Raw genomic sequence first — 21,767 nt, 5'->3', positions numbered from 1 at the left:
ATTAGAATCCCAAATTTTTTAAACCAAGATTTAATGTGTTGATAGGAGCAACTAATAGCGGATTGCAATTCGTTTTTTTTTTCTTCTTCTTGTCTCGTGATGTTTTGAAACACAATCTGTCATATATCAAAACAACTCGTGATAAAGTGCATTTATTAGAATCGACATGTAAATTGTAAACTGTAAAATATTGTGAATTCAGAAAACGGACAAATGATTCGTGATGAACTTGGAAGGCACCTATCGCTCATAAATCTTTGCGAAGACGTTTTCTAAAGAAATCCTAATAAAATGGAGAGTTACTGTGTAAAATATTATGAATTTTTCTAAAAAAAATAATCCAATTTTTGGCATAATTTCACAACTAGTTAGTGCGTAAGCGGCTGGTATTGCGTGAGAAGTTTAAGGCCTCAAACTTTAAGGGCAATATTATCGTCCTGATTACATAATCAGTGTTTTTGACTTGAGAATTGAAGGGTTTCACCAAATTACCCATGATCTACAGGACCAATTTGTAATCCAAGTGTGAACTCAATTTCCATAAAATACAAGAAAGGACAGTGATACGAATTGGCAGTTATCTACAAACTCAGTGACAAGATGAACCAATGAGCAGTAGACACATATCAGTAGGGAAAACGAGTCTGGAATACTCTAGAAACCCATTTAAAAATACATTTGATTTTCAACTACACCCATCCTCCGGTCAATTTATGAAAAAGCTCTTCGTTAAGTGTTTGATTCTGTTCCTTGCTTCGCATAGTTAAGAAAATGTAGCCACCAATAAATTCGTGAACAATCTGAAATATAAAGTTGAAACCGTTTAAAGCAGGTGAAAATTAAAAAAACAGCTGGAGGACTAACTTTGCAATCAGCTGACAAAGGCTTAAACTCAATGTCTTCGTCCTCGAACTGTATCTAAAAAAAAAATCCTTTACAAATGTTTTCATGACTGAACTTCAAAAAATGCTGAAAAATTATAGTTGTGCGGCAACGTCCCGCATTAAGTCAAATTTAGTACAAGAGCTGAAGAACTAGAAGCTAAGAAAGCCATAACAACTGTACAAACCCCAAATTTGCATGATCTAGAAGCAGTCAATTTTTAAAACATAAATCTATAACAGTCCCTAGAAATGACTGTGGACATCCGTGATAATAGTAAGGTTCCTTCTTTGATCTTTTTTCGAATTAAAAAAAGAGAAAGTATAGAGTACTGAGAGCTAAAAATTAAGCGCAAAAATAAAACACATTAAACTAGTTCCGCAAACATCAAGAGTGTCCGAAATTTTCACGGAATTTCACGAAGCACAATCTTAGTACGAAACGTTCACCTGAATCTTGTTCAAATATACTAACCTTCAAATGTCGGATTTCCCAATTGACGTGCCATTTTTTCATATTTGAGAAACGCCAAGTTTTGATGCTTTCGCCATTCTCCATATTCATCTTTACAAGCCGATTTATAGCAACACCTAAGAAAATAATTTAAAGTCATTTAAATGTTTGGTATGGGGAAAAAAACAAACCAATCAAATCAGCTTTTCGCCCATTTCTAAATCGCACAATAAAGTAATGCATTCCGTGCTCGGGCAAGGCTTGCCACGCTCTTATATACTGGAGTTTTGCTTCAGTAGATGTCAGTTGACGAACGTTTGCGTGTGCATCCGCAACACGTTGTTGTAGCTGTAGAAAAGTAATAAAATAAAGAAAAGGTAGTGACCCTGCCTATACAATGTTGAATACTTTTGATATTAAATGGCAAATGCATCCAGAAATATACGGAATAAAACTAACTCCCTGTTTATACACCCAGAAATACACGAAATAAAACTAACCCCTTGTTTACTTCTCGCTTTCCGCACATATCTTTGTGAAACATACTCTTCCACATTGAAATCACTAGGAAGTTTTACTGGTGTTGCACGACGAGCATTGCTGTTCTCATTCCGTCCATTGGCTGAAAACGTTCAGAATAATCTACGTTTTCAGCCTATTAAATGACTAGCTTCAGGAAAGAATGCAGATGAGCTTTAATGAAACTACATGCAGTTCCTTAACTAAAACAGTAGAGCGAAAATACTCAAAATACACACTTCAAACTAAAAACATACCTGTGGTTTGCATATGCAAAAGATTTTTGATGCTTTCCACTTCCTGAGGATACGATGAATCAGCCATAGACTTCCCACGAGAAGCTAAGCGGCACGCTGCCATCCATCTTGCATATTGATGTTCCTGTAACAACACGAAATTAGAAATGACTACACGAAACAAGTGTTTCCATACGGAGTACAGCAAACATGTCTCTGTAACATCTCAATAATTACCGTGTCACACTTTAAAACAAAGTCAGTCATGCCTTCAGCAGTAGGTACCAGCAGTTTTATGTGATACTTCCCTTGGGAGACAGAAACATCTGGGCTGACCTCACAACCTAGACAATAAACTTAATGTTAAGAAAACCCTTTGAAACTAACAAAACCAAAATACCTTTCAGAGAAAAATGCCCGAGAGGCGGTTGATGAATCTCTGCTGAGCTTTGATAATAGCTCAGATATAGGTCTCGAAATGAGAAAAATGCACGTTTGAACCCTTTAAAGGCCGCGAGCTTCTTCGGCCTCAAGGAATCAACATATGATACATGACTCAATCTATTCAGTAGCACTAAAAGAGAAACTCACTTCATGTACTTTAGGTAATCGGCTAGCTCAGGCACTTGCATAAGGTCGGAACGACGCCCAAGAGCCGCAGCATCCAAGTTCTGCTCCTACAACAAAGTTTAAATAAGGGCTCGTCTTATTTAAATTTTGTTGCTCTTTTTTTTTACACGCAACCTAAACCTGAGGAATGACTAACCAGTTCATCTAGCATCATGTCTACATCGTCCTTGGCTGGACCTTCGGGTTCCGGGGAGTCCCGCTGGAGTGTGGCTTGCAACTGAAACAGGAAAATAGCAAACTAAATTTGGTCACGGGCTACTTAAGCTACTTCTCCAATAGCTATCTACTTCTACTTCTCAAATAGCCATCTACTTAGCTACTTCTACTTTTTTGAAATTTCTTCAAGATATTTCACTGCATGGTTAATATTGAGTAAAATTCTGCTGCTGGATTTCTACAGCGCAGAAACTTCTTCTACTTAAACCACTTTCGAAGACAAGATACCCATTTTCTTCTCAATTTTTTCAGATTTTGTAAGAGGCAGAAAACAAAGAAGTCCTACCACAAAACATGTATGATATTGGTGTCCTTGACTAGAATTTTAACACATTGACTCCCACGTCCATTAAAATTGAGTAAGGTGAGTCACATCTCACGTATTCTTTCCAAACTCAAAAACATCACACATTTCATTGAATTTGAATTAATCGTTTGATATAAAACATTTGATGATCTAAGAATAAACATGGTCGTGAAGTGAAACCAGCGCACTTCCTGGAAACCCTATTTTCGTGAAACAAATCCAAAGGGTAATATAACAAAGCAGAAAACGTTATCCAAGAGCTTGCAACCAGTATCTTGAAGAATACGAGCAATATTCGTGCTAAGACAAGTCTTCCAGAACTCACATTTCAAATGAGTGGAACAGGTCTCCTGGTCAGCGTAAGTACAATACTTGCTAACAACACTACTTCTTACTTTGTATACCATTTGTCAAATAATTTAATGTGTGTGTGAAAAAGTGTATGACGTTAAACAATCCGCTTGGGATGCACCACCACGTTCACGTCAATTGAGAATCGTTTGAGGTTTACGAACGTGCGAGTGGCCCGTACAATGATTTGCGGAGCTAAGCGATGTGTCAATTCAGTGTTTTACCCTCCCAGACAAATCTGGCACCAATTTATGGACCCCGGAGGGATGAAAGGCTTGGTGAGCGCTAGGGCGGATTCTAACTTCGATCATGTAGACAGGGAAACCTAACCGACGGCCCTACACCCGCCAAATAATTTAGTACGCTGACAAAAAGTTGTATTGGGGCTTGTCTGATGAGAAGTACCTCGAGAAGTCATAAGAAAACATTTTGCCTTTTTGAATCCCAATAGATAAGGTGACAAGATCTTAGATGATCTGAGAAGAGTTCACCAGTAAAGCAATTTGGGATCGCATCTTTGGATGAATTCTACAATATATGGAGCGGTCAATAGAAAGCAGGAGAAAGTAGTGATTTTGTGCTAATATTTACACATTATTCTAACATTGTAAAGTTTCAAAAAATTAAAAGGACGCAACTTCATTTATAACACACCGTAAAAATGTCGCTAGAATTACTGTTCAGCACAGAAACTTTTCAAAAATTTACACTAATTCCTAGAAATAGACAGAGATATGTCTTATTATGTAACTTTATCAATCGACCACAGTAAAAAAAAGGAATAAAATTACTGGCTCAGCACAAATACAGCATTCCTGACAAGGAAGGTGTCGTGCAATAATGACACAAAGTGTAGACTAGTTCAAAGCTCTACTATAAAAGTTCTCGCGTGCAAAAGGCATAATGTCCTAACACAATATGTTAGGTTGGTGCAAAATTTACTTAGGTTTCGAGGTATGTGTAAATAAAACAATGCTTTACCCTAAATTATTTCGCATCAAGGCAAACAACACATATCGTTTTGTAGGTTTTTGCCTGCTCTTTCAAATAGGTATATAGCTGTCGCTGTAATTTTTTCAGCCAGCCTTTTACAAGGCTCTGAAAAATCATGAACTGACGCGACCATCGTGTCATCATGCTTTACGACTTTAAATTGGGACATCCGCGGCAGAAGCATCTCGTAATCTTAGCAGGGCTTTTGGGTCAGACTGTCCTTGCGAACGGACAGTGGGGCTATGGTTCAAAAAATTCGCTTCTAGCGATTTTGATCTCGAAGTAAAAGTGAGTCGCGGTCGCAGGTCGTCGCTTGATAATGAAGACCTGGAGAGAGAGGTGGAATCCAAATCCGGAAACTAACACACGGACGTTAGCAGAAGACCTGGGCGTACATCGCACTGCAGTAGTTAGACATTTAGCGGAAATTGGCAAGGTGGAGAAGATGTCAAAGTGGGTCCCTCACGAGCTGAGCGAAGAGCAACGTGGATTCGTGTGGGTAGATAAGGATCTCCTCCAAACACTTTTCCTAAATCCGATCTTCACCCCCCAAGAAAGTCATACTTACAGTTTGGTGGCGCTATGAGGGTTTAATCCGCTACAGCTTCATGCAACCCTGCCAGACAATTACAGCCGAGTCCTACTGCTGTGATTTAGAGCATATGTATGAAAAGTTGCAAAAATTGTGGTCGGGAGAGATGAATAGAGGAGGGCCCATTCTGTTGCAAGACAACGCGAAGCCACATACCGCACAAATCAGCCGGCAACAATTAACCCATTTGAAGTTGTGTAGAAGTTCTCGCTCACTCACCGTATTCCCCAGACCTTTCCCCAACAGTTATCACTTTTTTCGAACTCTTGATTCACTTTTTCGTCAGCGAGTTCACTAATTCAGACGATGTTGAAAGTATTTTCCATAATTTTGTTGATTCCAGTAATCTTAGTTTTTACATTGAAGGCATAAATTTATTACCAGTTTGTTGGAAAAGATGTGTAGATTCCGATGGTTGTATTTCAACTAATAAAGTTGTGTTTAAGCTGAGTTATAGCAATTTGAGTTATGCGGTCCGTTTCCGAAATTAATTACGCACCAACCTAATATTAACATTTCTCATAACGAAATATTCCATTGTTTCCAAAAAACCCACTTGTTATTATTATACTGGTTATACTAAACTTTTTTCGATTTCAAAGTTATCTAAGTTAAGTTCTGAGTGGGAAACTTTGTTTGACTTCCTTAACAACGTAGTGGGATGAGTGCCAAATAATAGAGTAATGCATGTTTTTGTTATAAAATACAGACGGTTTCCCATATAAAGGGAGATCACTGCTAATGCATTGAAAAAAAACAAACAACAGGGACACAGGGAGAGCAGAGAGAGCACGTATGTTCCGAGCTGAAAAATTTACTGAAAAATCCTATCAGTCAGATCAACGCGTGACTTACGACAATAAAAAGTGCAAGAACAAACAAAGAAATAAATGACCCCTAACCTTATACAGGAGAAATAATGAACTTTGGAAAGGAAGTCTACTTAGCAATTTTCTTCACAGTTCGCGGAAAAGAACTATAGAGGTAGAAACAAGTAACCTGTAGTGCTGCAAACAGAGAAGCCTCCTCTTCAGTATGATCAAATTCGTCCAGTAAAATTGACCACTTTGCTTGCTCATACAACTGGTTGATACGTACAGGGTCGTACTGAAGAAGCAAATCGAAACATAGCAAATAACACAATCACTCAGTACCTTTGGGTTCAAATCGAAGAATGTCATATATTTAAAACGGAGCAGGACAACATCTCCTTCGAAAACACCTTGTTCCATCAGCGACCTAAACAACAAATAGTCGAACACTTCAGCAACTTGTTTGTAAAATTTATCATATCAAGGCTTAAAGATTGAACGTTTCGAGTTTTGCATAAGCAAGTTAACTTTCGTTAATTAAATGTTGCTTGGCATAAAAATGCTCCTATAAATACAAGACACAGTATAAAGACCCACTGCTCCGTCAACAATTTGGATCAACAAAATGTTGCTTGAGTAGTAACTGTAACGGATATTAGTTAACTTAGTCAATAGTTATTTGACAAGCGAAAACGACGTAATCATAGGTGCGATACGGAGGACCTGGACACTGCTCAGGTGAAGGGGGTCGGGCTCATGGGGTGCAGCCCAATGGATTAGGATCCTTTACAACCGTCCAAAAGTGAACGAGGTCGGAGCACCGGCTTCGACTATCGCATCTATGGATGTAATAGTAACGAACAGCTCACTAACCTGCTAGAGTCTAACCAACCCCTATTCAGTGCTGCTTTTTCAATGTAATTTTGTGGACGGAATACTACTGTATCTCTGTTCACGGCCTGTCGTGGGGTATGTACAAGAGCCATGTCGAACTGTTCATTCTCCAAACCTGGAAAAGAAGAAAAACCGCGTATCTTGCTCCTGAGGAAAACTGTAATAACAAAAGTACTAGTCACTCAAGTCTACTCAAAAGCAAAGGAGAATTCAATAACTCTAATCACCTTCGCAGAAGCTGATGCTAGGCATAATTGGCACACGACCCATGGTCCCATTGTACTGAATAAAGAAAAATTAATCAAATTAATAATAACAGCAAAATTAGTGCTGTGAAAATTCAAGGCAGGATTCTTTTAACATTTGGATGGATCTCGAGGCTCAGTGAATCTAAAATATTCGCATTGCTTCTGTTCTAAGGGTCTTCTGAGCTCATAAAAAGAATAACCAAGAGTCGGCCTCAACAAACATCAACTATCAATCGGGCAACAGCAGTACCTGCTCAATTTTCATTCACTTCACTTTAACATTCATAAGATATTTAAAGTGCGCCACTCCAATTCCAACTTTCTGACAAAAATAAATAAATCAAATTAATAATAACAGCAAAATTAGCGCTGTGAAAATTCAACGCAGGATTCTTCTAACATTTAGATGGAGCTCGAGGCTCCAATTTCAGCCTTCTGACAAGTTTTTTTTCCTAAAATAGTTGTTGAAAGAATTGAGTTGCACGATACATACAACGAATATACTTGTTGAAAATGTCCAAAGAACGTTATAGGCGCACCCTGCACATTTGTTATAGAATCTTTCCAAAACGAGCAAACCTCTGCTCTACTAATAGAAGGTAATATACGGAAGACGCTAGATGTACAGCGTGATCCTTTTCTACATATCTCAAAATACTGCACAGCAGTGCTTCACCTTTAATTGCATTCTCTGCAAGCCTTTTCGCTAGAAAACTCTTTCACGCAAATGCACGAGAATGCGGTGGAAGATTCCTGTGCATTACAAAAATTCGGCTTGCATAAAATTCATTACCACGTATAGATCCCTTTGACTGATTTTATTCCGTTCCAAAAGAATCCCTTTCAAAAGTATCCAATTTATCGCAGCTACCATCTGCTGGCATTAGCATGAATTTTCCCCTAGTTTAAAGAGAAACATTTTGGCCGAAACCACATGTGTATGTTGATAATCCATCTACACAGTGCTTACATTCTTATGGATTTTGTCGGTTTGCTCTGTTAGGATAAACAAACAGTAGAATTAGGAGTACAGATTGCTGGTGTAGCAACATACAGCGCCTGGACTGGGGCTTGCTCCCCTGGGAAGGGTCCCATGTCTTGGCAAAGTTCCCATTTCATGCGCGTTGAAAATGTGTCCGCTCGTTGAAAGAGCTGGTGATTGCCCACGTCGTACTCGTCCATCAATCTGTGTTTGAGAGGCGAAAATGGGCGTTGCTTTTCTTAGTGTCATTGGACCAACGGACTCCTGAAATCCACTGATTTCTCAAGAATTTTCGGTCCGATTCAACTTAGCTAACATTAAAAAAATAGAGAGTAAATATTCTCGAAAAAAATCATTTACTCACTTCCCCGGGTCGTATGGGCTGGGGCCCTGTGGAATTTTCTGCTTCGTACGTTCCCTTTCGTAAGATTTCAGGGGGAATCAACCTAAAATAGCCAAGATAGGCGTACAGCAAGATCATAGCTAATTAAAACATTTGTTGTTGATTGAAGCACCTCTTCAAGCCGAGCTCTTCAGAGTGTCGTATTCCCAAGTCGCGACACAATTTCTGCGTTGCTTTAAAAGCATTCACAGAGAAGTCCAAACGAGCTTCAATGATCTGATTGTCAGGCAGCTGTACCCTGCAAAGGTTCATGATTACTAATGATCGCAGATTGCGCTGTAAAAATAAGTAAGATTTAAATAAGCTTTAACCAACAAGTATACTTGCAGTCCTAGTACTACAGTAATGCTAAGCAACATGATCGACAGAATGTCGATGACTTAACCTGCTCACACTCACACGATTCATTTAAAGACCCCACGAATCTGAGATGGTATAGATTTCAGGTGGAGTATTCGTATACGGGATCGTAGATTATGGAGAAAAAGGTGATTCCGTCCATTTCTTCCAAGTTGCCGTAAAAACGGCTCGGATGATACGGCCTCGAGCGATCCGCTACTACGAGTCCGATTGGAGCGCGCCAGCCTTGTGCACGCGCTGCATCTTCCGGACCGTTTTTTTTTTTACGACAATTAGGAAGAAGTGGACGAAATCACCCCCTCTCCATAATCTACGACCTCGTATAAGAATACTCTACCTGAAATCCGCACCACCACATTCGTGGGGTGATGCCTTTAACAATAATTTACTCATTGAATAAAATCGTCTCATTATGAGCCTTCCAAAACTCTACTGCGGTAAAGCGCGTTAGGAAACACAGTCGACAGCGACAAAAATGTCTACACGCATCGAATACTGTTCGCATCTCCAGTTTCCGGCACCTTTGAAACACGTCTTCCAGAGAAATAGCACGACATAGTGGCGAGTATGTTGAGCTCTTATGATGGTTACCTTTGTCTTCGTCTGGAAGTTATACGCATTCGACCACACTGTATTTGTGCGTACCTTTACCCACTACTCTACTAATCTAACTTCAGTTACACTCCTCCACTAGTGTGGTATGCAATACCATGGAATCTACATATGTGTGCGTTTCTTTTTTCATGCGGTGAACTTTGAATAAACCAAGTCTCTTCATTCAGTTTAGTTCTCAAATTACTACTTTCTTTCCACACGCTCCATTCCCAACTCTGTAGATCACACGGGAAGAGGAACAAATACTTTCCAATGTATTTGACAGAGGGAGGGCGCAGCGCAGTCGGTAACAGGTTCCGCTGTTTTCAAAAGGTTTTCTTATGACTTTTCTGTGGTGCTCCTCATCAGACAAACCCCAACACGACTTTTCGCTCGCGTACTAAATTATTTGGCGAGTGTAGCGCCGTCGATCAGAGGTTCCACTGTCCACATGATCGACCGGAGGCTCGAATCCGCTCTAGTGCTGACCAAGCCTTTCATCTCCCAGGGCTCGATAAATTGGTACCATACTTGCCTGGGGAAAGGAGGTAAAAACACTGAATTGACACATCGGCTAGCCCCCGCAAGTCATTGTATAGGTTACTTACACGTTCGCAAACCTCAAGCGATTCTGAATTGAAGTGAACGTGGTGACACATTCCAAGCGGATTGATTAACGTCAGACAATTTATCGTTTACTTATTTTTATATTTGATAGAAGGAGACTGCGAAACTTTTTACAGATACTTTTATGATGATTTCATTAAGTTGGTGGACGTCCGCACGCAATGTATTAAAAACATGAAATTTAAAGATAGTCCAATTACAAAACAACATTCAAGATACTCGTACGACACCAGAAAAAAAATTGAAGAAAGAGAAAAAAACAATTGAAGCGAGAGCAAAAATTTACCTTGCATCCTTATGCATTGGAGTAAACTCTAATTTAGAGTCTGCAGTGACACCACATTGATCTAAAGTTGAGCGAGTGTGTTGAAGCCAACGTCGTTTTTCCGGCCACCACAACGCATGATCAGACCAATCCCTAGTCACGTCTGTAATCAAGATTACACTGTCATCACAAAATGAAAAAGCCGAGCTTATAAGCATGCCAGTTCATATAACTCTCTGAGGTTCCTTCAGATGTCAAGAATGAAACTCAAAATAAAACGACAAATCAATTTCAGAATTTTCCAACTCTTCTTCCAAACCTTCCAAAAGAGAGCATTAAAGAACTTAGTATATCCCAAATAAGAAGAAAAACAGGATTATACTACCATGACAATAGGATCTAATAACGAGAGAATTAAAGAGAATTAATAAGAAGAGAATTAAACATCTTCGGATACCAACGCAGAAGCCATATTCGCTATTCCTAATCAGCCCAACATCTTCAAGATTTTTGCACATTTCGTAGATTTAATTTCTCCTCCGATGCTAGCATCTCCTGCGTTTGTCACTAAGAACAAATAATCCTCCAAGAATTAAAGTTTGTAAGGGCTGAGAACTAATTACATTAGTTGTAACGTTCCAAGTATACAGGCTTAGTCTAGTACGAATTTGTGTGTGCAATCCCGCAAAAGATCTCATAAAAGATGACTGCCTTAGAAACATTTTCCGTTTAGTAGGTTTCACCCGGAACATGAGCCTTTAGCCCAGCAAATGTGGTGAATACAACGCCGCGCTGAGATGCAAGTGAGATACTTTAGAAACACTTTGATCACCGTTGTGTAGTAATATCAGTATATCTATATCTATGGATCAATGTCAGCTGGGTTTAATTACTCGTATTCTCATGGGATCTAGGTCTGGACAGGCATGGCCCATAAGCACCGCGCGCAATTTAGCCGCAATTTTCGCAGGAGTGAGATTGACCCACTACTTTGACTGGGATGTATACCCCAGGCTTCTACAAAATTCCCAAACTTGCGCAAATTCTTCATCAACTGATTCATAGAAAATGAGTAAGCTCTTACTCATACACTACAACAACAATTTGCCTATTTATAATTGCCTATTATATTTATTTGACTATTTTCACGCTTTTCTCACGATACAGACGAATTACTATGTCCGAAATAAATTCATATCGAATTTCTCACCCTGCTGATCATGCTTGTGCACTTCAAGAGCATGGGGGAATGAAAGCATAAAAATACATATACATATAGATATACACAGTCCTTTTCAGAAGTTGGAGGTACTGACACAAGTATCTGTGTGGCGATATTTCCTTCCAAACATGACATTGAGGTAATATCCCTTGCCTGACGTTGCTGGCTGAGTGAACATTAAAGGCAGCATACCACGAATCTGAGGTGGTGCGGATTTCAGGTGGAGTATCCGTATACGGGATCGTCGATTATGGAGACAGGGGTGGTTCCGCTCATCTCTCCCTGCATCACTGCAAACGGCCACCTCCAGAATGCTGTTTAATACGACGCCATCTATTGCCTTGCGCCGCCTCCGCCCTACGATCCATCGAAAATCAACTCGGACGGCCCCGATTGGCAGTAAGGGATGCTACGCGTGCAAGGGTGGCGCGCTGCGATAGGAGGAATCGTGCAAAACAGCATTCAGAGGCAGGCTGCTCGCAGTGATTCAAGGAGAGATGAGCGGAACCACCCCGGTCTCCATAATCTACTACCCTGGATACTCCACCTGAAATCAGTACCACCCCAGATTCGTGGTATGCTGCCTTTAATTGTACTAGAGGAACGAATAACATCCTTAATATCAATGTACTTGCTCATCAGATTGTGTGGTTAGCGAGGGACAGGAGAGTGCCTGTCACAAAGAGGAAGTGCGCAAAGTGCAGTGGATGCATCACCGTCGCACGAGCTATTATAAATACAGATAATATAAATAATAGCTACGTGCCCCTGATCACCATCAGCAATACTCCATGACTACACGTCTCCGTCCATTTACAAGCATTGTAAATTGTGGAACACAGCTCGCATTGTTAAGTCAAAACAAAGTCTTCACCAGACTACATTACAAACGCACTTTGGTGGAAAGTATGCGCCAGAAGGTTAGAAAACATTACTGTGTGAAATAGATGTCATGCATAGCTGGGAATATTTTCTAAACACGAAGTAGACATCTGCACATATTTTTTTTCTGTTTTTCTATGTTTTCTGAAGCCTTTGGAATGTGTTTGAAACTGTGCAATGGGCAATTAGATTGCGATGAAGCAGTGCTGTTTTATTTTGTTATGATCTGGTTGTTCTTTGTATCTATGAACAAAGAACAACCGGATCATAACAAAGGCTATTTTCCGAATGTGTTATTCGCCAAAAATGTATTAACACATTTTTAGTGAAGAAGTAAGCAGTAAGTAGTACGGAGGCACAGGAATGTGTAGCTGAATGCATATCAATTACTAACACATTTGCAATGTTGAATGTTACGCAAGTCGTATAAACCAAAGAGGCCAATGTCTTGTGATATTGATTTATACTATCTGTGTTACCCTACGCCCTTCTGTTGAGCACTTATGCAGTGATAGCTGCCTAAGATTCCTTCTACATAGCTATAAAACGAGAGCTGTGATCAATATGTGGGCGATATAACGAGGGTCGTATTAATCCAATAGGAGACACGAAGTGATTCGATGGTTCATTATATCACCCATTGAGGACACCCGCATTGCAAAGTAGTTCGATGGCCGCGTAAGATCGAGGACGGGGAGAGTGCGTGTAACAAGCATGCATCACTAATGTCGTGATGAGCCCCGCAGATCCAGTAAGAAATGTTTGATTCGACTCCAACAACAACCACCTTCACTCATGTCAAGCAGTAGATGACGATGACCAAGCATATTGTCTGAAGAACAACACGAATGTAGAGTCATGAATAAAGGACGATTAGTGTATCTCTCATCCAGAAAAACGGGGAAAAAAAGAACGCACTGAGTGAGTCATCTCAAAGTATGGAATTTCAGCACTATGATCAACGAACTCTGAGCAGCACATACATTCTTAAATTAGATCAGCAACAGCAAAGTAAACTACTGGAGTCCACTTTTACGATAGCAACATTGTTACAACAGACTATAGCGTCGGCAAAAAAATTCCATAGCGTATATATCCTTCTGTGCACTAATAAAATTTTTGTTATTACTTAGACATCATAGTCAAAACTTGTAAGAAACGGTAAAACAGGTATCTGCTAATTTAATTTTCTTCTAATTTCCAACGCATGAAGGATACGACAGCAAGGAGGATAATCACTGCTTGACGATACTCTACACAATATAGTAGTGTTCTGGTCAAATTCCCTTGAACAAGAAAGTTAACGACCTTTCTGCGAAATAAATACACTATTTTGAACCCAGTGCACCGCGAATGTTTAGTGAACACGACAATGATTGGATATTGAATTTTGCGGAAGTAAGAAAATGTTTAATAAAAGCGTAACAAAGATAATCTGCGTACTCAAAATTAAACCAATCTTTTGGAATATTCTTCAAAATTCGTTCCGATTTTATTGGGCAGGATTGGGATTAAATCTTGAAACAAGAAAGGTTGTAGATTTTAAAAATCTCGGCAAACGAGACGCAGATGATAAGATATTTATTCACACAAAGGTGTAGCTAGAAGAATATTCTAGATTAAAATGTAAACTGTTCGTTGTAAATTTGGGGACAAAATGAATGCTGGGAAAGCTAAGGCACAACATGCGAAACGGTAAAGTTACATCAGAAACATAATTTTTAAAATGAGTTTCATAAAAGTGGAAAGTTGTCCTCTCATGATACATAGAATTTTGAGGTTATTATACCGAAAGAGATGGTTAAGAACATATTATGTTGAAATAACGATATCGCCTATTTATTGAACGCACATTAGCAGTGTGCTTGGTCAACTCAAATGCAGCAGAAAACTCTTTGAAGACATTTAACAGAAAATTTTACGTGCTTACTACTTAACAGAACGTCGTTGGAAGAAAAGTAGGATACAATTTCATTTCTTCAGCTGTTACAATTTGGAGCACACATGAAAGTATTTTTGGATATGAGTGGAACACTCATTTTCTTATGAACTTTCAATTTACGAACAACTTTCGTACACTTTCGTCGAAAGCACTATAAGAAATGCGTACTGAGTTAGTGTCATGCTTAATTGTAGATGTAAGTTCGAATAAAGTACAGTAACGTAAGGTGATGAAGAACTTACGACTCAATCGAAGACATTATGAACATTATGTATTATGAATGGCCGTTCAGACCGTAACTCATTTTTATGTAAAGGACTGTTTCTACTTTCTAAAGTTAGCAAAATTTGTAGGTATTATTAACTAACAGATACAGTTTGAGCTGTTATGTCGACGTTAGTAGTGTCCTTCACTGTGACGTCATAGTCCTGACATTCCTGCACGACTCCCTGGACTTCCTATTTTCTCGCAAGGATTTGTCCTCATAGGAAGAATCACTTATCCACGACAGTGAGTGTAATAGAAAGGCGAGCTACGTAGGCGGCACAGCCTTGAGGCGCCCTTATCGATCAATACTGAAGCACAGCAAAAGACGCATTGATTGTAAGGCCAAGTGCAAACCATTAATGTGTTTTAACTAAATTATGCACTGGCCCCGCGGTTCAGTAAAAACAGGGGTCACTGTTACAAAAACAAAGGAGCAGAAGACCAAAAGTGGCCAAGTTCAACGAGTTCACTACAGTTGCCTACCTCGATCAATACTAGAAAATGGCACTCGGTATTCAATATAATGCAGATCTCTGTTATATAACAGTAAAAAGGCTGTTAGCCGTCTGACTGGAACATGTAAAACGCAGTGTATGAGGCACAGAGAATCAGGTTGAAATTAGTATTTTGAATGATTGCATACGGCTGCTCTACAGATGTGGCTGCCACTGAACCTCATATTCATATTCTAACAAGGAAGAAATGAAACAGAAATATAAATTGCAAAACAGGAAATTGCAAGACGTAAACGCGAAGCAAAGCAAGAACAAAATCAATAAGTGCAGCTGTATCACCACCGCTCCGAAAAGGAAAATATTGTGAGAAGCATACGAGCATCGAAACAATCCGAAGCGTAGTTGTAGAAAATGTCGATCCATTCAAAAAAAAAGAACTCAGTTCATCGGTTAAAAACCTTATCAAGCACTGGTAGCACTGTAGCGACCTCAGAGAAAAGCCGGAATAGTTGACTATAAACACCCATCAGAATGCAGGTTGACAAAAAAGTGATATAACACATGCATTGTGGAGCAAGACTGATGCGAAACCACTTTCAGCCTTGAGGAAGCAAGCAAGGAAGGAAGTAGTTTATGCGACTACTTTCCTGAAGAATAGAATGAATATTACTCTTGTCCCAGCAAGAATGGGATGTTCAAAAACCCTTCAGGTATTTATCAAGTTTCTATCAACATTTGTCCATATAGCCCAGACCTATGGTACCGAATGGACTGCAAAGATTCGACGAAGAGCAGAAACAAAGGAAGCCCGTTACAGAGAAAGAGAATCGTGTTTGTTCCTAAGAACAGTGAAGGAGGAAATTCATATCAGCAAGGAAAGCTTTGAAAGCAGCAAAAGCAATGGATGGTTTCAGTCTTTGCAGCAACTAAAGCTCACCAATTTCGTCGACGAGGCGCATCATTAGACCACCTATATGCAAGTCTCCACGAACATAGAGGTTCCTAAACATAGAGCGATGAGAGATGATATTGATCAAGTGCTTATCGACTTGTACCTCTGTATATTCATATCTGTCACCAGAATCGGAAGGCTCCATGAACCATCACTGGCTGCAAGGCCATCGACGACCAGATGCGCCATTTCAACTGACTAATGTTTCATGCAATGAGCCCAGAATGTTCCCGCCTAGAAAATCAAGATCGATCAAACAGAGTGCACTCCGTCCTCATGTAATCAGCCAGAACCAATTTGGGACAGCACCAGAGACGTATTTCGTCAAAAATACAGAACATAATGAGCAACGTGATAAGAGGGATTCGAGAACAGCTCAACAAGAGAGCGTCAGCGGCACGCGTGGGGCGCGATTACAACGTTGTGGATGTTTTCCGGTGGTCTACGGACAGCAACAGCAGCATCAGCAGCCTCCGCCTTCGCTGACCCAATACGACGGGCGGCGAGCACGAGTTTTCTGCGTCCCTGACAGAGATTGTCCATCGCAGCTTGTCCTAGCGAGCTGTGCGTCTCTCTTGTTGCTTTGGGTTTGGTATTATATTAAGTTTATTTGGGCAAAGTTATTGTAGCTGCCATTTTTTTTCGGCATTCAAAATGATCGGCTGGGCTGGTCATACAACACCAGCACTGAGGAGATGCAGTCGTACAGTTAGAACGAGAACAACACCGCACTATGTCCGGGTGTTGACCGTCTGCGGCGATTTCGTTCCGGGGCACTCACTTGCAGCGCCGAACTTACGGAGCGGAACGCAAAACATGAATCATGTAATTTCGACCCGACTGTATGCTCGCCTGTTTTTCCCTTGATTCGCCGTAGATGTCTTTTCTTATTTTCTTTTTTTTTCTTCACAATGTTATCAGTGTAGAATGCTATCGTGGTCACCCGAAGAAAGCTAACCATTGGTGATCCTAAGTGTGATACACAATACTTGAACAATCTATTCCGTCCTTGTTGCATGGTAAAAAACCACCCAGTTCCAAAACAGGTCTTCTTCGTCGATTATCCAGATCAAATCAAAGAAGTACATCTTGTGGAGGTAATTGGGGCTTCAACTGTACCCAGATCAAATGACCCGACTCGGGTAAAATGTTGTTGGCTGAAGCACTCAGTGGCGCCCTTATTTCTCGAAGTAAACAATTAGATCAATCAGGGCCTAAAGCCTAAGCATTAGTCTTAGGCTGCACGCAGAGTTCACAGCCGCGCGGGCCTCGCTCGATGGATAATGAGCGCACTGTTGTGAACGCTCAATAAGCATCGAGCAAAGGCCCTCGCAGCTGTGAACTCTGCGGGCAGCCTTAGAACATCTATGACATGCAAGCCGAAGTCACCAGAAGAAAAATGTAAGTTAAAGGTCGGGAAATAAGGGTGCCGCTGAGTGGCCCCCAACTACATTTCGTAAGATGGATGAGGATCCCAGCACTAGTGCAAACTTACTCAACTGCACCGCAAAGCAGTTGTTCTTGACCCATCCGTAACTCTGCTCATCCATTGCGGCGCACAGACCCGTGTGCACACTTCCGTCTGCGGTCCTTTGCGGAGACCGAGAGCCTGAAGTGAAAGAACTCAGTTTTCCATGTCCGGGGGTCTCGTCTACATCTATTGAGGAGGCTGCGCTTGCGGTCGCGTCGCGTTGCTTCCTGCTAGGTCTCCTGTGTCGGCGGGCTTTCATAAGCGTGAGCGTCTTTAGTGTTAGAAGGGCTAAGTACCTTCGACAAAATAATTAAAAACGATTAGAATGATTTCAGCAACGAAGAAGGAGGGGAATGCAGTCTCTAAATGGTAGAGATAAATACCAGTGGGCATGTGTGGGCACATGGCAATCCATGAAAGAAACCCAATTTTCAACTATATAAGTATGTAAGGCATTAGCGCAGAACGTTTTACCAGCCGTGAGTTGTAGAAGCCATGAATCATTAAAGTTCCTGCCAAAGAAAAACTTCAGGCAAACACATGTCAACAAAAACTATTCAAATGAGAAAAGAAGTCGCAGCATAGAATACATATCTAGAAATAAGTTACTTTAGTCAGCAGACATTTGAAGCTAGAGCCAATGTAGCAAACGCTTTTTTGGCCTGGCCAAGAGAAAAGTTGTCTGTTGGGCCCGTTAAAGTGAGGTCGAATAGCTACGAGTGCCTTTCAACACCAAAGGCCCTCATGCTTGTGGAGGCCCACCGATACGGCAGACATGGCAGCGACGCGATCGCTCGCGCAGCAGTTTATGGAGTCGGAGGCCGCATACGTCGCCGCTGGTTTTGCGATCATCTGGTACTTGGATTTTCATTCTCACTGCACTGTAAATTCTCGTTGCATTTCTAGCAACGTCGTTTTTCTTTGACGATCTTTCACTTCAACGTTGAATTTCTACCGTAAATGTGGCGAGATAGCCACATCGTAACGAGTTATCTCTTTTGCTTCAGAGGTGCATTGGTAGCGTTCTGTCATTTTTGCTTTTCAGTTCAAGAAAATGGTGCGCACAAAGCAAATTGCCCCGGGTACGAAAAGGCCACCTACAGCAGTTAAGCGGCAGGTTGTCCCTCTCAGCAGGAGGTTGGACACGAAGAGAAAGTTCCACAGTGGCGATAAACGGGAATCTGGTACAATAATAGTGAAGAAAAGAGCCAGTGAGTGAAACTTTGCTTTATTTTATTCCTGTTTCTTTCTTGACCTCCTGTTCTCCTCCCAGAATTTGTAAGCTTGGAAAGTACGAGCTAAAGCACAGAGCGCTAAAAGAGGCCGTATGTGTGAACCTAGTCCTCTGCAGCATCTATTACAACCCACCTCACATTGCACTGTGCTATAAATACCATTTCAAATGTTGTCAGACTACTCGAGAGGTCTGGGGTGTGATGTGCTCTTTAGGCTTTCGTAGGATCAAGCCCCATCGACAGCTCTAGTTCCTTAATTTTTAGTATATTTTCATGTTTGTCCTTTTCCGAGATGCTTCTCTTTATCCAGAGGAAATGGTTGCATTTTTTGTTCCTGGCTGTGCTATTTCTGACAGAAAGTTCTTTTTTGGGAGTTGTATGGAAGCGCGTGAACGTTCTGATGTTAGATATAACTCCTCGACAAGTTGAGATATACCAGTAAAAGCAAGACAATAATTTTCATTTTCTATGCTCGATGCTCGGTCTGAAAGAGACTTTAAAACTTACTGCTGATGTTTAAAACTTTAAAAGTGCGGGAGATTATGTCATATTGTGAGATATATGTTGCATTGCATATTTGTAAGAGATATTTGATCCTACGTTTAATGGTACGGTTCAAGAGACGTTCAGTAGGAAGATTGGATGATGTATCTTTCTTTTAAGAAATACTAGACACCATTTACTGATTAACTTCCACTTTACTTCGTCCAAGTCACTGATGTCCCTTTTCGTATCCCTTTGATCCATCTTAACCTTTCTGACTCTCAACAGTGGACATTATGTAATATGTAATGTAATACGAGTTGTTTCTTACACTACTTAGGGACCTAGCGAGTTTGTGTTCGAATGGTTTTCCCGCTATTTGTGCAGTATGGAGTGTGCTGCATCTTTGGCTACTTTTTTATTAAAAAAAAAAAACAAAGACAAAACAAAGGGGTTTATTGGCGTACATTTTGCTCCCATGTTTTAGTTCAACGCGATAAGAAGATATGGAATAGGCTCTGTCCGCTTGTAGGGCGTTGCATGTCACAGCAGCAACGTCCTAAACTTCAATTTCTTGGGCTACTACTGCCAGCCAATGCTTTCCAGAAACACGAAACCGGAGCTGATATAGTTTTTTTTTATTCATTCAATACCCTATTCGCTTTTACACTGGCAGGTGGTAGGGATACTCCATCAGAGATCACGATAATGCGCCATTGCTTAGCAACTTGGTCGCTCCACTAGACGGTGTTCCGTAGCTTTGGGAGCTGACTGGTCTTCCGAAATCAATGAGTACAGCTTTAGTTTAAAGTGCCACTTAACGGACAACAACTACAAGTTGCAATTCCGAGAACTAGCAACATCTAAAACCTTTGATATGAAACACTGGACATAGAAATAAAAGATTAAAAATTAGTGGGTTATTTTACATGCTTATGATGTGTTTTGCATCAACCTCCTTACAGTTGGCGTTAGGATTTCATTACCGTACAAGTATATAGCAAGTAGAAAAGCTACGTACTATGCGCCTATTGTTGCACACGTACTTCACAAACTTCTTCCTCTTTCTTAATTCAACAGAGTGCCCGTCGCGGTCATCTAGTTTGAGAACATCAGCAGTGACTCTATGTGCTATATTTTGTACGATGGTGGAAATCAAAACGACTATCGCATGGGTACGTGACTACATTTATAAATGAGGAACGCCTTTTTGGAGGCAGGCGGAAAGTACGCAAATATCATTTAATGAACATCTATATTTTGTATAAGCTGATCGCGTTGTCAAGTAAGTTTCCATAGTGTCTAGGACCAAAATGGACGAGAACTTATCCCGTCATTTAGAAGAAACTTCGGTAATTTCATCTGCCTAATCCCGCTGTGTTATTACGGGTTTCAGCACCAAGAAATTGTTATTAGTTGTTTTTTCCATTTATTTTTTTAATCTCCTGTTATATTGTGTTACAGAGCCTGGAGTGAAAGCGCTCCGAGAGATCCGTCACCTGCAGCGAACAACTGAAATGCTCATCCCACGTCTCTCTTTCCAGAGAGTTGTACGGGACATAGCTAACAAAGTTTGTTTTCCATACAGAGTATCTTATTGGTTTTCACGACTAAAGCTTCAGCGTTCACGGTTTCAGATTTGTTTGAAACGTAATCTCGATGATGTAAGATGGCAATCAAACGCGCTGTTGGCGTTACAAGTATGTTCTTTATTTTAGGATTAAAAAAGCTCGATTTTCCTCCAGAGATGTGTCATTTTTCAGGAGGCAGCCGAAGTATATCTAACGTGCATGTTTGAGGATACCAATCTCGTAGCTATTCATGCTCGTCGCGTTACCATAATGCCTAAGGATATCCATCTTGTCCGGAGGCTGCGTGGCGAGCATGTTACTATGAGGTGAAGAAATATTCTTGTAAATTCCCCTTGATTTGTGCTTATGCAAAAGTTATCGTTTTGTTCTATTGAAAGACGACCTCGTCCTTGAATCTCCTTGCTTACATATTAAATCGGACTGGATCTTTTTTTAAATGATGTAGAACGAGTCATCTCACGTTCCCAAGCATTTTATCTCATCCTAGTCCGTTGTAATTCGCATTGATGGATTTGTATAAAGTTATCATAAGCGTGTGATGAGGTATTTTCCTCCTTTCTCACTATATATGAAGTTGATTCAACTCTTTAGTGGGAAGTTTCCAGTGGTACAGTAGTTTTTCAAAATCTATGCAGATTTGTTCGTTAGAAGGTAATGAACCGCACTACATATTGTATCAGTTATAAGTAGAAATAGCCGCCAACGCTGTTGTGAACTTTACGCGACCATTATTACAAACCGATCCCTTAGAATTTCTTGAAGGGAAAGAATCACTTAGAAAGTACTGAGTTGGCGCTAAGTTATTTTATAAGTGAAGGAGTGTACCTGGGATTGAACACTATTTTATCATTTAGAGCCAGTTGTTGACTGAATGGGCTGCGTCCGTTTACTCAGAAGATCGA

The 21,767-nt window shown here is 40.4% G+C and overlaps 2 protein-coding genes across 2 annotated transcripts; one reads left to right on the top strand and one right to left on the bottom strand.

Annotated features, from left to right (window-relative positions):
• Positions 1-689: 689 nt before the first annotated feature.
• RB195_013959 (uncharacterized protein) lies at positions 690-16,273 on the bottom strand (the record flags this gene model as incomplete). Its single annotated transcript, XM_064204008.1, has 20 exons — positions 690-800; positions 865-918; positions 1,357-1,472; positions 1,527-1,683; positions 1,836-1,957; positions 2,112-2,235; positions 2,328-2,434; positions 2,491-2,618; positions 2,682-2,767; positions 2,857-2,937; positions 6,179-6,286; positions 6,334-6,418; positions 6,865-7,000; positions 7,113-7,167; positions 8,188-8,379; positions 8,480-8,561; positions 8,631-8,756; positions 10,386-10,527; positions 16,070-16,134; positions 16,188-16,273. The coding sequence occupies 20 exons, from the start codon at positions 16,271-16,273 to the stop codon at positions 690-692; spliced, it is 2,163 nt and encodes a 720-aa protein (XP_064059889.1).
• Positions 16,274-18,609: 2,336 nt separating this feature from the next.
• On the top strand, positions 18,610-21,732 carry RB195_013958 (uncharacterized protein; the record flags this gene model as incomplete). The annotated part of the gene is made up of 5 exons (XM_013444660.2): positions 18,610-18,766; positions 20,738-20,844; positions 20,911-20,973; positions 21,037-21,170; positions 21,720-21,732. 5 exons carry the CDS (start codon positions 18,610-18,612, stop codon positions 21,730-21,732), a joined length of 474 nt encoding a protein of 157 aa, XP_013300114.2.
• Positions 21,733-21,767: the final 35 nt, after the last annotated feature.

Source organism: Necator americanus, chromosome V (assembly GCF_031761385.1).
Source record: "Necator americanus strain Aroian chromosome V, whole genome shotgun sequence".
NCBI classification, from domain to species: domain Eukaryota; kingdom Metazoa; phylum Nematoda; class Chromadorea; order Rhabditida; family Ancylostomatidae; genus Necator; species Necator americanus.
The sequence above is the reverse complement of the archived record's forward strand: the minus strand, read 5'-3'. Positions and strand labels throughout refer to the sequence as shown.